The 18,490-nt window shown below is 41.9% G+C and overlaps 1 protein-coding gene across 6 annotated transcripts in view; it reads left to right on the top strand.

The window, feature by feature from the left end:
- Positions 1-18,490, top strand: part of LOC109916956 (proproteinase E-like) — a 202,709-nt gene that overhangs the window by 172,541 nt on the left and 11,678 nt on the right. For all 6 annotated transcript variants that reach the window (XM_048614936.1, XM_048614933.1, XM_048614932.1 and 3 more), the window contains 2 exons: positions 8,668-8,810; positions 16,295-16,447. In XM_048614936.1, coding sequence (XP_048470893.1) covers positions 8,668-8,810; positions 16,295-16,447 — 296 coding nt within the window. The remainder of the gene's footprint in view (positions 1-8,667; positions 8,811-16,294; positions 16,448-18,490) is intronic.

Here is an 18,490-nt window from a genome sequence, read left to right as displayed (position 1 = left end):
ACATGAATGCTTAGGGAATTATGACAGAAAGATCTCTCGCAACCATTGAGAGTTCTGTTCCATATTAACCTTGCTCATACCAAATACAAAACAATACCTTTACCCGATTAAATACCAATTGCCATTTGCGAGAAATCAACTCATTCTCCCTATTTGTTTCTATTTGTTTAGAAATAAATTCCTCTCCTGCACAGTTCTAAGGTCATGCAGATAATATTGTAACATCCACAAAGCTGCAGATCATTTCTCCACTACCCACCTCCTGGCTGTTTATGGAGATGGTTGAAAACAATGGGCCCAGTCTCTGTAGAACACCAGTGGGAACTGGTGCCCAGGCAAATTCACAGCTTCGGTTAGCAGGATTATATCTGATATTGACTCATTGTGACTGCTCACTGCTGATTCTGCAAGGTTCTGAAATTTATTGTCATTAAACATTTTTCTGAAAATTGAATTAGTCCATATTTGTTCAGAAAACCTCATCTGCAAACCTGTGACCTTCAAAAAATTTCCAACGAGTTGGTAAGGCAGAAGCTGTGTTGAGCATTCTTGCCCTTGAAGAAAACAAAGTGAAAGTAAGCTGTTAAAGACACCGGGATGAACTCTGCACGACACAACACCCTTGTCTTTAAACTGGTGGACTTTGTCAGGAATAGCAACCTGATCCATAATAACGTCCTTTATATTGTGGTTAAAAAAACTTGCCCTTTTTATATCTACAGCACAACTCGTGATTTATCTTTGAGCGCAGGATTGAAAGTTGCTGCAAATTACTCATTTGACACCACTGTCACATCTTGTGAATCCATATGAATTTGTCTGAAGCTGCTTTCAATAACTCTCTCCAAGTTTTTAATACTCTTCTAACTCCAGACAGAACTAGTTTGTGGCTTGTGTTGCCATGAGGTTTGTGCTTGTGGTTTTATTCTGTACATTCTCTACCCTGATCTCTGCTGGTAGTTTGTAGCCTATTATTGTTCCGTCTTGTCTATGAATGATGCCTCCTGACTCTGCCAGAATCTGCAAATATTTTTATTTCAACTATTATATATAATCCTGTTCTCTCCCCTCCTATCAGACCATTCCACTCCTTCACAGTTTCTTGTATGTGACTGCTGTAGCATCATGATATCTATCGGCATCTCCTCATTATGTCAATTCTCCTTTTTTTTTTCTAATTTTTCTTCATTAATCTCATATTTAAGTCCTCTAATCTTAGTAAAGTAGTCACCTTTAAATTTCTTTGTTGATCATAATCCTTTAATTTCTGAAAGTACCTTTGTATTGTGGTCAGAATGATTGAACTGATCAAGAATGGGCTTGGGTTTATTTTCTTTATTCCTTCACGGGGTGTGGGAGTCAGTGGCAAGGCCGGCATTTGTTGCCCATCCTTAATTTCCCTTGAACTGAGAGGCTCACTGGGTCATATCAGAGGATGGTTGAGATTCCTCTATAGTTAAAAGATTTTGCTGAAAAGAAATTGAGTTACAGCACCATCTGGTGGTTTAATGATAGCACTTCTGAATTTCTGAAGCAGGGTCTAGGCCTGAAACGTCAGCCTTCCTGCTCCTCTGATGCTGCTTGGCCTGCTGTGTTCATCCAGCTCTACACCTTGTTATCTCTAATGATAGCACTTATCCTTTTTAGTTAAGGGATTGTGGATTCAAGTCTTAATTCCAAGAATATGATTTAGATCAACACTGGTGGTTAGCTCATTTATAGAGTCAGAGTCATACATCACGGAAACAGATCCTTTGGTCCAACCAGTCCATGTTGACCATAATTCCAAACTAAACTAGTTCCACCTGCCTGTACTTGGCCCATATCCCTCCAACGTTTCTTATTCATGTACTTATTCAAATGTCTTAAACGTTGTAACTATACCTACATCCTTTACTGGAAATTCATTGCACACACGAGCCTCTCTCTGTAAAAACATTACCCCTCGTGTTTTTTCTAAATCTTTCTCCTCTTACCTTAAAAATCATAGATCATAGATCATCATAGAATCCCTACAATGTGGAAACAGGGCCCTTCGGCCCAACAAGTCCACACCGACGCTCAGAGCATCCCACCCAGACCCAACACCTATTACCCACCTAATCTACACATCCCTGAACACTATGGGCAATTTAGCATAGCCAATCCATCCTAACCTGCACATCTTTGGACTGTGGGAGGAAACCAGAGCACCCGGAGGAAACCCACACAGACACGGGGAGAATGTGGAAACTCCACACAGACAGTCGCCCGAGGGTGGAATCGAACCTGGATCCCTGGTGCTGTGAGGCAACAGTGCTAACCACTGAGGCACCGTGCTGCCCCAAAATGAGCCCCCTAGTCTTGAAATCCCCTGCCCTATGGAAAAGACACCTGCCATTCTCCTTATCTATACTCCCCATGATTTTATAAACCTCTATACAGTCACCCTTCAACCTCTTACACTCCAGTGAAAGAAGTCCCAGCTTATCCAGCCTCTCCTTATAACTCAATCCCTACATTCCTGGTAAGTCTTTTCTGAACCTTCTCCAGCTTAATAATATCCTTCCTAAAACAGGGAGTCCAGAACTAGACACAGTATTCCAGAAGAGGCCTCAACGTGATGTCCCAACTCCGAAACACAAAGGTCTGAGCATTGACGGCGAGTGTGCTAAACACCTTCTTAAGCACCCTGTCTGCATGTGACGCAAACCTTTTGCAGCGCAGAGTCAAACCAACAGTGTGGGTTCAATTTCCACACCAGTTTAGATTACCATAAAGGACTCTCCTTCTCAACCTTTCCCCTCACCTGAGGCATAGAGACTCACATTAAAACACCAGCAGTCATCTCTGTCTAATGAGAGTGCAGTCCTCTGGTGACTTTATCTTTTTCCCAGTATTAGGGCTGTAGGAATGCTGTCCTGTTCCATGGGCTGTTGTTTGAATGAAATGTTAAACAAATGACCCAGCTACGCTCTCAGATAATTGCAAAAGTTGTTACTTTAAGAAAAGCAGGACTCTGCTCTCGGCTCATATCACAACTATTGCCTAAATCAGAATTAAAATGGAGGCAAAATACTGTTTGTTCTGAAAAACTGGAATAAAAACAGTGAATGCTAGTGAAAGTCAGCAGCGTCTGTGCAGAGAGAAGCAGAGTTAAAGTTTCAAGCCCAGTATTCAAAACTGTGTTCCAAAGAAAAGAGCCACAATAGACTTGAAACATTAACCCTGTTTCCCTCTCCATAGCATCTGCCCAGCTGAACTCCTTCAACTCCCTGTGTTTGTATGCCACAGACAGACCAGTTGGTCGTTTATTTCCTTACTGTTTGTGGGAGCTTGCTGTGCACAGTTTGGCCTCTGCGAATTCTATGTTATTACAATGTCGGTGCTTTTAAAGTATTCATTGACTGCAGGGCACTTTGAATCACTCCGAAGTAGTAAGGTATGATGGGAATGCCAGTCTTTCTTGCTATTTTTCCTTTCAGCCAATGAGCGATAAGGTATTGTGTTTGGGTACTAGCACCCAGAGTTCCAGTATTCACCAGGGAGCAGGTTCTGTCATCTCTCCTCCCCTTCAAATGGTGCTGGCCAGTGGCAACTACACAAGAAAGAATCCTCCCAGTGGGTTACTTGCTTCCATGCTCGTTTTACTATTGTTCAAACAACACCTGCACTTTAGTGGACTAGAGTTTTAAACTAGAAGCGAGCTTTTTTGTAGCATCTTCCCTGACCTTAGGACATTCAAAAACATCACGACCAACGACGTATTTTGGAAGAGTAGTCACTGTTATAGGGAAACTTAATAGTTAATTGTAGAGCAAGGTCCCAGAAAACAGCACTAAGTTAAATGGGCAGAGAATTTATTTTAGCTGCCGACTGAGGGATAAGTATTGGCTCGGACACCCCTAGAACTTCGGTACCCATCTTCAGGTAGAACTACATGATGTCCACGGTAGAGGGAAGACAAGGCCCTGCTTTAAGGTCTTGACTGAAAGATGGTTTCTGCCTTGGACTCCTGGCTCTTTGTGGAATCTGCCAGTGCTGCCTGGTCTCTCAAGGCACCTGATACAGGTCTGACATGAATAGAATCATCCCCACTGTACTCGGAATATTATTTATCAATATTGTTATAGTATTTGTTAGACGTTCTGAAACATTAACATCTCAAGCTGCTCACTATCTCAGTTCCTGTCATACCTGCAGGAATTGAGTTTCTTTTAGGGCACAACATTTAAATATAGCTCAATCTCGAAGAAATGATCCCTAAACATGACAACAATGAAAGGACAGTCTATTCGGATGTAACCTGTTGTTTTAACTAGAGTTAAATACCTGCTTTCTGAATTGAGCGGACATCAAATACTATTGCACTTAACTTTTTTTAATTTTTTTTTACAGTTGAGTGCCCTGTCACTCTCCAATAGTCACAATATAGTTTTAAATGTTCTACTTTGTTACTGATATGGTCAGTTATAATCTTCATCTCCATTAGGTTTAAGATAAAAAGACCCATCAACCAGCATCCTTTTATAAACAACATAATTATTGATGTATTATAAAATAAGACTTGGAGTCATTGAGTCATACAATATGGAACAGACCCTTTGGCTCAACCAGTCAATGCTGAACGTAATCCCAAACTGAACTAGTCCTACCTGCCTGCTTCTGGCCTGTATCCCTCCAAGATTTTCCTATTCATGTACTTAACCAAATGTCTTTTAAAGTTATAATTGTACCCACATCCACCACTTCCTCAGGATGTTCAGCAAATTTGCAAATCAAATTAAAACAATTTGAAGTGTGGAAATATAAATATTTTCCCTTCTAAATAACACTAGACACATATACCAATTAAAGATAAAAGAACTTTCTCTTTGGAGAATAACCTCAGTAGGTAAAAAATACTTTGGCCAATAATTGCTAGTTCTTGAAGGAAAAAGGAGGTATGAAATATTCAAGATGACTTTTGACATGTCAACAAACAAAGGCAGTTCTTTGTGGGACTTTTGTCGATGCAGTTCATTCAGGAAACATCAGGAACACCTCTTCCAGAGGCTTTTCAGAGGACAGCTGGCTCAGTATCTCTCTGACCCCCTCTCTGTCTCTCACTCACTCACTTAGCAGGCTGTATGCCAAGTGAACGCCAAATAAAATCAAAAACAGTAACTCCTGACGGCCATAGATGCAGGTATGTGATTTGTAGGAAATAAGTCTTAGCAATTAATTTATCCCTTGTGACCTCCAAGACGTGTCTTTAGAAATAAAATGTTCCCATTTGTCCTTTTAGTAACCTGTTTGTAAATTAAAATAAACTAGTCCAGGTACCTCCTCAGTGTTTTCAAATGAACGATTGTCCACAGTCCTTTAACATGAATCCTCAGAGTGCCCTTTCATTGGAAATAAAATGGAGGCAAGCACCAGCAGGTAAAGGGGACATGGACAATGCAGACACAATCAGCCAAAAACCAAGCATCATTCTATTTACCAATTGGACATTATCAAATATGAACTTAACAGCAAGAATAGGCCATTCAGCCCCTTGAGCCTGTTCTGTTTAATTAGTGATTCCATATTTTAACTCCATTTAGGTAAGTGTGAGGTGCTGCACTTTGGGAGATCAAATGTTAAGGAAAAGTATACAGTTACTAGCAGGACTCTGAACAGCATTAATGTACAGAAGGATCTTGGGTTTCAAGTCCATAGCTCCCTGAAAGTGGCCACACAATTAGATAGTGTGGTTGGTCAGAGCATTAAGTACAAGAGTCAGGATGTCATGTTGCAACTTTATAAGACTTTGGTTAGGACATGCTTAGAGTATCACATTACAGGAAGGATGTGGCGAGGGTGCAGAAGAGGTTTACCAGAATGCTACCTGGATTGTAGGGTATGAGCTAACAGGAGAGGCTAAAAAAACTTGGGTTGTTTTCTCTTGAGCATCTGAGGCTGAGGGGAGACTTGATAGAATTCTGTAAAATTATGAGATGCATAGATAAGGTTAATGGTCAGAATCTTTCTTCCAGAGTTGAAATGTCTAATTCTGGGGAGCATGCATTTAAGGTGAGAGGGGAAAGTTCAAAGGAGACGTAGGGGGAAGGTTTTTTACCCAGAGTGGTAGGAGTCTGGAATGCACTGCTGTGGATGGTGGTGGAGGCAGATACGATAAGGGTATGTAAAAGACTTTTAGATAAGCACATTAATATATAAGGATTGGAGCAGTATGGACCAAGGGCAGGCAGAAGAGATCAGTTTCATTTGGCGTCATGTTAAGCACAACATTGTGGGCTGAAAGGCCTGTTCCTGTGCTGTACTGTTCTATTTGCCCATTATGACTAAATAAACATTAATATACTGCCTGAATCAAAACCTATCTGCCTCATTTTTTAAAGTGACAGCTTATTGTAAGTTTCAACAGTGTTTGAATTTTATTGGGGCTGGTGCTGGGTGGAGAGTTCTTCCCTTTAGTGGAAGATTCTGTTCCCTGGTAGCAGCCTGGAACAGTGTAAAACTCATCTCAAGATCAAAGCACGATTCTTGAGATCACCCTCCCTCCAAACACTCCAACAACCCCAAACAAAGAAAATAGTCTCTCTCTCTTGACCCTACCAAATCATTTAGTTATCTTAAATAGCTCCATTAGATCATCCCCTAACCACCTCTACTGGAGGGAATACGACCCTAGGTGGTGAAGTCTGTCCCCAGTGCTTAACCTGGTTTGAGAAAACTTGTTGATTTGTTTGCCGAGCTGGTAGGTTGGTTTACAGATGTTTCATCACTGTACTAGGTAACATCATCAATGCGCCTTCGATGAAGCGTTGTTGGTCTGTCCCGCTTGTTATTTATGTGGGTCTGGTCTGATGTGGTGGGTGACCTCATTTCCAGTTCTGCTTCATAGTTGTTGGTATATGAGGTCTGTTTCCACATGTTCGTTGATGGAGTTCCGGGTTGAGTACCAGACCTTTAGGAATTCCCGTGCATGTCTTTGGTTGGCTTGTCCTAGGATGGTTACATTGTCCCAGTCAAATTGGTGGCCTTCTTTGTCCAAGTATGGAAACATGTGATAGCTGGTTGTGTCTCTTGGTAGCTAGTTGGTGTTCATGTACCCCGATAGCTAGTTTCCTCCCAGTCTGTCCGATGTAGTGTTTGTGGTAGCCCTTATATGGGATTTTATACATAATGTTGGTCCTGTTAGTTGTGGGTGTGGGATCCTTCGTTCTTGTTAGTAGTTGGCGTAGTGTAGCTGTGGATTTGTGTGCTATCGCGATTCCTAGTGGTCGGAGTAGTCTGGTGGTCATCTCTGATATGTTCTTGATGTATGGCAGGGTGACTAACGCATTCGGGCATGTTGTATCTTCCTGTTGTTGTCTGTGGAGTAAGTATCGGTGAACTACGCTTTTTGGGTAGCCGTTTATAAGGACACTATGGAGATGTTTTTCTTTGGCTTTGCGCAGTTCTGGGGTGTTGCAGTGTGTTATGGCTCTTTTGAACAGAGGTCTGATGCAGCTCTGCTTGTGGGTGTTGGGATGGTTGCTGTTGTAGTTACGCATTTGGTCTGTATGGATGGCCTTCCTGTATACACTAGTCTGGAGCTCACTGTTAGCTCTTTGTTGGACCATTAAGACCACTGCTCCGACCACTAGGAATCGTGATAGCACACAAACCCACAGCTACACAACAACAACTACTGACAAGAACAAAGGATCCCATTCCCACAACTAACAGGACCAGCATTATATATAAAATCCCATGTAAGGACTGCCACAAACACTACATCGGACAGACTGGGAGAAAACTCGCTATCAGGATACATGAGCACCAACTACTTACCAAGAGATGTGACCAACTATCACTCATTTCCATGTGTTTCCATACACACGGACAAAGAAGGCCAACAATTTGACTGGGACAAGTTTACCATCCTAGGACAAGCTAACCAAAGACACGCATAAGAATTCCTAGAGGCTTGGTCCTCAACCCGGAACTCCATCAACAAACACGTGGAAATAGACTCCATATACCAACCACTATGAAGCAGAACCAGAAATGAGGCCAACCACCACATCAAATGGACCCACATGAGTAACAAACAGGAAGGACCAACAACGCTTCATCAGAGGTGCATGGATGGTGTTACCAAGTATGGTGACAAAACATCTGCAAACCAACCTACCATCTCAGCGAACAAATCAATAACCCCACTTAAGTATGGCACTTTCTGCAAGTACAAATGGATGGAGGGCGTGGGGGGAGGTCTTGTAGTGGAGTGGTTAGTGTCCCTGTCCCTGAGGTTCTGGGTTTGAGTCTCTCTCCAAGCCTTGATGGTCTAGGAAGGTGCATTCATAACAAGGCCAAGTGGAATGATTATCCACTTGTAAACACTTCAAACACACACCAAAGGCAGACGGATAGACTGGGAGAGATTCCTGGTCACTCACATGATAGAAAGATTATTGGAACCTCTACTGTCACTGCCCAAAGCTCTATGTTGCAACATGCCTGTAAAAGTGTATGTTGCCATAACAACCTGGACTCCCAAGGTGGGTCTGTAACACACCATCCCCTCATAGGTATAAGATGTTGCGAACTGACAATTTCTAATCGGGTATTATATTGTCATTCCTTTCTATTTGTCCAGAGTGAAACATTATCTGTCTTTCTATGAACTGATACCCTGTGTTTAATATTATGTAGCCAAGGGGCCTAAATCTCACAAGATGCAGCAAGCCCTACTTCCAGTAGTCGAACACGATACCTGCAGCAGGTCTGACTGGTGGGGAACTAACGTGATGGACACCATGATCTGTGTCGGAGGGTATTCCAAGACTGCATGTGAAGTATGTCATTAAATCTGTACGTTTCAAACATTGTTGTGGTATGCACTCATCAAAGGGAGCTGTCACATTTGCTTACACCTGATGACAGTTTGTAAATTTGTTTTTAGGACGTGGGCATCATTGGTTAGAACAGCAGCCTCTCCTTGGGAAGATGGTGCTGGTGGATCATAGGAACAGGAATGAATGTGTGATATAACTCATTGCGTTAATGGCCCTTCACTTCTAAGACCCGACTTAAAATCTAGTCTAGTCAGATGGGATAAATGCCTTTGCTTTTGGAATTTCATGAGATCTTATTCCATCAGTGAGCTCCCACTAATACCAGTGTGATAATGACCAAATAATCTGTCTTTTTTTTGTGATGGTAACTGAAGGAAAATTATGTCCAGGACACCAGGGATCACTCGTCTGCTCTTCTTCCAAATCTTCTAAAGGTAAGAGCAGACTGGGCCTTGGTGTAACATCTCATTTGAAGGATGTTGCCTCCCCCCATCCCTTCCCTCCCCCCCACCTGTCTCCCCCCCAACAGGGATGGAGGAGGAGCAGCAAGGCAAGCAGAGAGACCCTGCACAGGTTGCAAGAAGTGAATGAAGGAGATGAAAGAACATGTGAATCTTCAAGAACAACATCTGTAACTAGGTCTCACGGAGGTGCAGTGTGTGATGTGACTGTATTTTAATGAGGAGGCAGTGGCCTTTATATTGGTGTTACCTGAATACAAAAGGCGATGACTTGGAATCTCCTAAAGATGAGGAAGAGTGGGAGGAGGAAGATGAAGAAGAACACAAAGATGCAGAGGAGGAGTTTCACCCACTAGGCCCACTGAACCCAGAGACTGAGAACATTGCAAAATTCTGCTGAAACATCGAGAGCACTGACACTCCCTCCTTTCATCTGACACACTTACCCTCAAAAATGTCCAACTTCGTGAGTGTTCAATTGTGGAGACCAACAGCTGATCAAAATCTCTTCAGACACACTCCAGCCTGAATTTGACGAATGGCTATGCAGCTGACGTCTGCTGTGTAAACTCTCCCCGAGACTCTTGTGAACTTGACTACTTATTCTCGTACTTCAAAGTTCCCAATGGAATTAGCAGGTGTCAGGGGCAGTAACACCTCTATCATCTTTAATCTCCAGCATTGTAATGATTCAAAGTGCTGCTCTCCTCGTTGACAGTGGTTCTATTCTATTCAAGATAAGTAAAACTTCACCATCCATCTTTCAAGAGAATAGGAGTTGGAAGGTCACTTAACCTGTTATGAAGGCCCTTGAGCTGGTAGTGGTGGGTGACTGTGATGATCTGTGTCCAGTAAATACTGGTTACAGATTGCTGGGCTTAGCTCTGTTACAATCCCAATCTAACCAAACATTCCTGGTCTTTCAGAAACAAAATGTTCACCGCAGGGTTACGGTACTTTTTCTGAACTGTCATATCATCGTTTCTAGAAGGAAAAAAAGCTATTATTCGAGTCTCCTCCAAACTGTTATAAAAACTTTCAATTTCTGGGCTTTGGAAGCCAAAATCAAACCAATGCTTTTCAATGTTTAGTTCCTGCTGTCATTAATCTCACAGTATAAACAAACTTCCACTAACACTCCAGAATGTTTGCAGTGATCTGCTCTCTGACCTAGTTTTAAACCTTTTGCACCCATATGCCTCTAGTTTAAAATTCAAATGTTAAAAGTAGCATTTATATCGTTAACAGCATTTTCCAGGGCAGTCTGACCTGCTATTGATATGACCACCTTGGGGGTAAATTGATCAGTCAATGCCAGTTATAGAGTCATAGAGGTGTACAGCATAGAAAGAGACCCTTCAGTCTAACTCATTCACGCTGACCAGATATCCCAAACTGACCTAGTCCCATTTGCCACCATTTGGCCCATATCCCTTAAACCCATCCCACTCATATACCTATCCAGATGCCTTTTAAATGTTGTAATTGTACCAGCCTCTGCCACTTCCTCTGGCAGCTCATTCCATACATGCACCACCATCTGCATGAAAAAGCTGCCCCTCAGGTCCTTTTTATATCTTTCCCCTCTCATTTTAAACCTACGCCCTCTAGTTTTGGACTCCCTTATGCCGGGAAAACAACCTTGGCTATTCATCCTATCTATGCCCTTCGTGATTTTATAAATTTCTATAAGATCATCCCTCAGCCTCTGATGCTCCAGGAAAAATAACCCCAGCCTATTCTATCTCTCCCTATAACTGAAACCTAGTTGTCCTTTATTGTGAAAGATGGCTGTTTCCTGGGCGCATAAAGCCATTGGTTGTACAATCTAACTTGGTTGTGGAGGTCCTGGCAGACCTGCAAGGATGAGTTGTCTGGTTTTGTTGGGACTCCTGCCTTTTTAGCTTGTCTTGCTTGCTTGCCTCCTTTGCTGTCTGAAGGATTCAGAATCAATACTTGAGAATGCTCTGCAGGTTGTTCTTTCTTGCAAGATTTCCTCTCTGCTCATGGTGGACATGCCACATTTCTTGAGGTTTTCCTTCAAGGAATCATACATTGCAGAAAAAAGAATCATTTTGGTGAAGCTTTTCATCTTGCCCTTGTCAGGACAATTTGCAAGAATACCAATTCAAGTAGAAATGAACATTTTTACTGCATTGGCTAGATAGTTTCTTCATGGCAGTGTCTCTACCAATCAGAGCCCACTTTCCAATCAACCAGGACTCTCCTTGCATGCTGTATCAATGTTGGTGTTTCCCTTTGAATTGGTATTCTTGCAGATTGTTTTGATGAGCACAAGGCTAAAAGACATAGACAAAAATGGTCTTTTTTCAGCAATTAGTATGTTTCAATCAACAGAGGACACAAGTCGAGTAAGATCACAACAAGATTGAAACGATGTGTTCCATGAATTGCATGGAAGACTAAAAATGCTGACAAGAAAAATTAAAGTCCTGAATTACGAAGCTATTGACATCGCTCAGAAAGGATTAATTAAGGCATGTTTAGAATGGGATCAGGAGAAAGGGAAACTCTCAAAGTGAGTATGAATAGAACAGAATAAAACCCATACAGTGTCCATATAGCCCAACAAGTCCATACCGACCCTCCAAAGATCATCCCACCCAGACCCAACCCCTTACCCTATCCTAGTAACCCTGCATTTCCCATGGCTAACCTATACAACCCTGGACAGTAAGGGCAATTTCCCATGGCCAATCCACCTAGCCTGCACATCTTTGGACTGTGGGAGGAAACTGGAGCACCCAGAGGAAACCCACGCAGACACGGGGAGCATGTGCAAACTCCACGCAGACAGTCGCCTGAGGGTGGAATCGAGCCTGAATCCCTGACATTGTGTGGCAGCAGTGCTAATCACTGAACCATCAGAGATCAAAGTCAACAGGAATGCAAAATATTGTATCTGAACATCAAAACCATCTCAGCAACGTTCTTGAAACATAGAAATGGGATTTTGGACAGAACAGAAATGAATGGTTAGCACATAGAATTTATTCTGACATTGTTTGCTAAAACTGAGAATTTACTGGGATTGAGTTCAGAAAATCATCTTAAAGATGGAGTTATATCCACAGCTGATAAAAAGGTGGCAATTGGGCTCCGGTCTTATCCAGAATATTCTTTACAGAATCAAAAGAAGATGGGTAGGAAAATTATCAATGTTGTTACATTAATGCTAATTAATTTAAACTCTTCTGACCCTAATCGTTATACAGACTTCTGTTAGTTTAAGGCAAGCTGTCCTAGTTTTATAAATACGTTATGTGCAACCATGTAAATAATCTGTGATAAGCTGTTTCTTTAGAGGTTTATAGTCAGAAACTTTTGTATTTTATAAGCCATCCTAAAGAAACCTTCAGTATAATGGCACTTTTTTTTCAAGATGTAAGGTGTAATTAACTCCTTTTCTTATATATTTTTATCTAACCCATTTTTCTAATCAACCTGTTCAACGATGTTATTACACACCTCTGGAGCGGCTGGGACTTGAATCAGGGGCTCCCAGATCGGGGTAGGGGCGCTATCACGCACCACAGGAGGACCCCTTCGTTTTCTTATATACATTTTATCTTCCTGTCCAATCCAGCACTCAAAGACCGTTGTAACATTCAGGAAATAGACAAAAAGTATTGTAACACTTGAGTTCCAATGTCCAATACAATATTTGACTATTCCAAAATATTAATTACATTCAGTTTTACCTAGGAACAGGGGCAGAGCTTAGAGTCATACATCACGGAAACAGACCCTTCGGTCTAACCAGTCCATGCCGAACATAATCCCAAACTAAACTGGTCCCACCTGCCTGCTCCTGGCCCATTAGCCTACCAAAACATTCCTATTCACGTATTTATCCAAATATCTTTTAAATTGGTAACTGTGTACCCACATCCACCACTTCCTCTGGAAGTTCATTCCACATACGAACCACGGTCTGTGTAAAAAAAAAAAATTGTCCCTCATGTCCTTTTTAAATCTCTCATTTTAAAAATGTGCCACTAGTCTTGAAATCCCTTATCTTAAGGTAAAGACAACTACCATCAACCATATCTATACCCACCATTATTTTATAAACTTCTATAAGGTTGCCTCTCAACCTCCTATGCTCCAGTGAAAAAAGTCCCAGCCTATCCAACCTTTCTTTATAACTCAAACCTTCCATTCCTGGCAACATCCTGGTAAATCTCTTCTGAACTCTGTCCAGCTTAATAATGTCCTTCCTATAGCTGGGCACCCAGAACTAGACACAATATTCCAGAAGACGCCTTACTAATGTCCTGTACAAACTCAACGTGACTTCCCAATTCCTATACTCAAAGGACTGAGCAAAGAAGGCAAGCATGCCAAATGTCTTTTTAACTACCCTGTTGATACATGATACAAACTTCAAAGCATTATGTACCTGAGCCCCTCGGTCCCTCTGTTCTACAACATGACCCAAGGCCCTACCATTAATTGTATAAGCCCTATGCTTGTTTATTGTACCAAAATGCAATACCTCACATTTATCCAGGTTGAACTCCATCTGCCATTTTACAGTCCATTGACCCATTTGATCAAGATCCCTTTGTAATCTTAGCAAACTTTCTTCACTGTCTAGTATGCTACCAATTTTGATGTTGTCCACAAACTGGTTTCAAAGTTTTCAGTAAGCTATTCAAAACAGATAAGGGAGTCACTGAAGAGGCGTTCTCAGGTAACATTTTTTTTGGAAAAAAAGGCAGACAAAGATACAAGCAAGCTCCATGCAGAAGAGAACTGTTGAGCCATGCTCCTTAAAAAGGCAATTGAACCATACTGGGTTTGTGTAGTTGGTGACTCAGTGAGGTGTGATGAACATTTGGATGGCTCTGTGCTGTTAGAACTCAGCAAAACGCTTTTGGAGTTAGTACGTGGAACTCAGGAACATTCCCTATTGGAATCTGAGCTCTGGGACACTCTACAAACTGTTGAAATTTGGAAGAAGCTGTGTTCCACTAATATCTCAGTGCAGCTGTGAATGGGGATAAAGGAAACTCACAAGGAGTATTTTTTTTCATCCATCTGAGCCACATTACAGCCCAGGAAACAAACCTAAGCACAGCACGGCCTTGGTGAAGCTCACTGTCTGTGAAAAACTGGAATTGTGCATTTGAGCAAGTGCTGAAGTGCAGTTTCAAAAGTCCAGGGGAGTGTAGACCCAGGAAAGCAAAATGAGGAATCAGCATCTTTACGCTCCTTGAGGACTTATGGTGAGGAATTCCATCAGCACCCCACGTGGATGTGGAACCCATCAATATTTCCATCAAATGCAGCAACAAATATACTGTCAATCTACAAGAGTTGCAGAAAAAACACTGGGCTAGTTTGTGACAATGTTTCAGAATGAAGAGGTGAACAAATGACAGCAAGGTTGGATTTTATGTTTAACAACAGTTCTGAAGGCACACAATTTTGGTTTCAATATATCGAGGAATAAAATGAAATAGGTAAATACTGAAAATGTGCTGTTCTGTGCTGAATTCTGTTCATCAGGCTGTTCTAAAACAAATCAGTGGCCTGGTGGTTTATAGCCTCAGCCCTGGGGTAATGAGAAAAGGAGGATTCCCTTTGGCTCTTCAATCCTACCTCTTCATTCAGCAGTTGGCTGATCTGATTCTGATTCGAGCTACTTGTAATCTGTAATCTGTAATAGCTTTAACTTAAAAAAAAACAAGCAATTTCAGGTTTGAAATTGTCAATTGACTAATTATCGACAGTTTTTGGAGAGAGAGTTCCAGATTTCCACGACATAACAGTTTGTGTATGACAATCAGCAATGCATTAAATCCACCTGCTGAAGGTATTCATCATGCATCACTTAATGTGTCTACAGATTTTATATTTATAAATTTAACCTAGTTTGAAAAGTATAGACGTGATAAATTAAGAGGTAGCAAACTATGGCTGTTGAATAATTCTGAAGTAAATAACATGATTGTAATTTTCTGTTTAATATTGGGCTGCATTGGGATTTTCAGTTTTCTTTATTCTTTCAAGGATGTCGCTGGTAAGACCAACATTTATTGCTTGTCCCCAGTTGCCCTTTGAACTGAGTTGCATTGCTTGGCCATTTTAGTGTCAACCACATTGCTGTGGGTCTGAAATCACATCTAGGCCAGACAGCGTGTGGATGGCAGATTTCCTTCCTGCAAGGACATTAATGAAGCAGATTACAACAAGTGGTGACAAGTTCATGGTCACCAAAACTGAGATTAGCTTTCCGTTCCAGATTTACAAATAGAATTCAATAAATCTCTGGAATAAGAGTCTAATGATGACCATGAATGCATTGTCGATTGTTGGAAAAACTCATCTGGTTCGCTAATGTCCCTCAGGGAAGGAAACTGCCATCCTTCCCTGGTCTGGCTTGCATGTAATTCCAGACACACTGCAATATGGTTGACTCTTAACTGCCCTCTGGGATGGGCAATAACTGTTGGCCTAGCCTCATCCCATGAATGAATAAAAACTGAATTTAAACTCCACCACCTTCCATGGTGGGTGTCAAACCCACAATCTCAGAGTTTAGGCCTGCGGATGTCTGGATTATTAGCCAGTGACATTGCCACAACACCACCATCATTCTGCACCCCCACTCCCAGCTCCTTTGGCATTCCAGTTAATTCCATTTTGGAAGATGCAGGGTAATGATAAAACATTGAGTTTCAGGATAAGTGATCCTGCAGTCTCACCTGTTGGGATTCATATTGAAGGACTATGGACATGAATCCCACAAACATCCATCTGTTGCATTTTCCAGTTTGAATCAGTTTCAGAACCCAAGAAATTGGATATGACTTTCTGATTTAGAGAATTGACATCTGGTGTGGAAAATGCTACGTGGAGCTCAGCAGATGCTAATGGAGCTTTTGTAAATTCTGAGACAATAAAACCAACTGAATTTTAAGACAGCCAAATGGCAATGTATTTTCTTTTTTCAAGCAAAGGAACGGTATAATGGAGAGATTTCTTTTATCTCAGGGTGACCCAGGAAGTCCTTTGAATTGTTTTGGTAGTGATGGTAGATGGTATGTCAACGGAGTGGGGAGCTTTACAGGAACCTATCCTTGTAACACAGCGAGAAAGCCAACAGTCTACACCCGGGTATCTGCCTTCAACAGCTGGATCAATGATGTAAGTCCATCTTTAAGCGCCAACCAGGAAGGTACCATTTTTCCTGATTTATATTTCTGCACTTTAAGTAAACTGTGAATATAAAATTAGCTCAGCCTTATAGAGGATGATGAAATGATAGTCTATTTGAAAGTTTGATATAAAAACCAAAAGAACTGCAGATGCTGTAAATCAGAAACAAAGAACAGAAATTGCTGGAGAAGCTCAGCAGGTCTGGCAGCATCTGTGGAGAGAAATCAGAGTTAACATTTCAGAACGAGTGATGATATGTTTTGTCCTAAGTAGTAAAATGATACTTCAGGTATCATAGATTCCATACAGTGTGGAAGCAGGCCATTCAGCCCATCAAGTCCACAGCAACTCTCCAAATAGCATTCCACCCAGACCCATCTCATCCCTGGAAGCCTACATTTCCCATGGCTACTTCACCTAGCCAGCACTTCCCTGGACATGATGGGCAATTTACCATGGCCAATCCATCTAACCTGCACACCTTTGGACAGTGAGAGGAAACCAGAGCATGTGGAAAAAACCCACGCAGATGCAGGGAGAATGTGTAAACTCCACATAGACAGTCGCCTGAGGGTGGAATTGAACCTGGGTCCCTAGCACTGTGACGCAGTAGTGCTAACCACTGAGCCACCATGCCACACCAAGGTATGGTCTTTAAAGAACTAATCCTTCAAAGTTAAAACACTCTAAAAGGTAAAAAAACCCAAAAGAACTGTGGATGCTGGAAATCAGAAACAAGGAAATAATTGCTGGAGAAATTCAGCAGGTCTAGTGAAGAGAAAGCAGCGTGAATGTTTCAGATACAGTGACCCTTCCTCAGAACTTTAACAGGTCTGTCAACTGTAGATGACAAGGGAAGTTATTGACTATATAAGATTAAATAAAAGGTTTTATAAAGTCACCAGAAATAGTCATAACTCTGAGGATTGGGAGGTTTATAGAAAACAGCAAAAGATGACAAAGAAAATTATAAGGAAAGGGAGAATGGAATATGGATGCAATCTAGCAAAAAAAAACATTAAAATGTACTGTAAAAGCTTCTATAGGTGTTTAAAAAGGAATCATTTGGCTAAGATGAATGTGGATCCATTAAAAATAGTGTTAGGAGAATTTCTGATGTGACATCTTTCCTTTCCTTTATTTGTTCACGAGATATAGGAGTCTCTCACAGGCCCATATTTGGTGTTCATTGTTAATTGCCCTTGAACTGAGGGCCTTGTTTGACCATTTCAGATGGCAGTTAAGAGCTAACTAATTTACTGTGGGTCTGGGCTGAGTAAGAGTGGCAGATTTTTTTTCCCTTAAGGGCATTAGCGAATGTTTTTATTACAGCAATTGGCAACAGCTGTCATGGTAGCCATTATTTAGACTGGCTTGGTATTTTGCTGGCTGCTACTGAAAGGTCTGTTGTGCTGGGATTTGAAACTACTATCTCTAAACATTAGCCTGGGCCTGTGGACTGTCAGCCCAGTGACTACTGCATCCTTATCGTGGCTCTGCTGAAGAAATCAATGGATATGAAGTCACTACAGCAGGGTGTAATTAAGATTGATTAAACTGGTTCAACAGGCAGGTCCACAGGTGACCATGTAGCTACCAAAAGCATTCTGTAACAAGCTGCTCATCCAATCAAAGACTTTAGTCCATCTGGAGCAATTGTAGAAGAGAAACAGTCCGTCCAACGGGAGGAAGCTGTGAATGTGTCAATCAGGCTGAGGCCCTGGGCCATGCCTGTGAGCCTGTGGATTAGGGACCAGGAGGGATTCAGGGGCGGAATTGAAATGAATCTTTTGTCTGGTCATCGTGAGGAGAATGAGGACGGAATGGGCCTTTGGTGGAGGATGGGGTTTTGGTGGACGATGGGGTTTGGGTGGACAGCTGTTTAGCGTGTGGGGAGGGAGGAGAGTCACTAGAATGAAGGTCAGGCAAGCCGCTGGGAGAGATGTGTGAGGGTCGGGGGTCAGGGTGTCTGCTGGGGGAGGGGCGGGGTGTATGAGGGTCAGGGAGGCTGCTGGGAATAGGGGGGGCGCG

Source organism: Rhincodon typus, chromosome 31 (genome assembly GCF_021869965.1).
Source record: "Rhincodon typus isolate 14 chromosome 31, sRhiTyp1.1, whole genome shotgun sequence".
NCBI classification, from domain to species: Eukaryota; Metazoa; Chordata; class Chondrichthyes; order Orectolobiformes; family Rhincodontidae; genus Rhincodon; species Rhincodon typus.
This window is presented reverse-complemented; position numbering and strand designations above follow the sequence as displayed.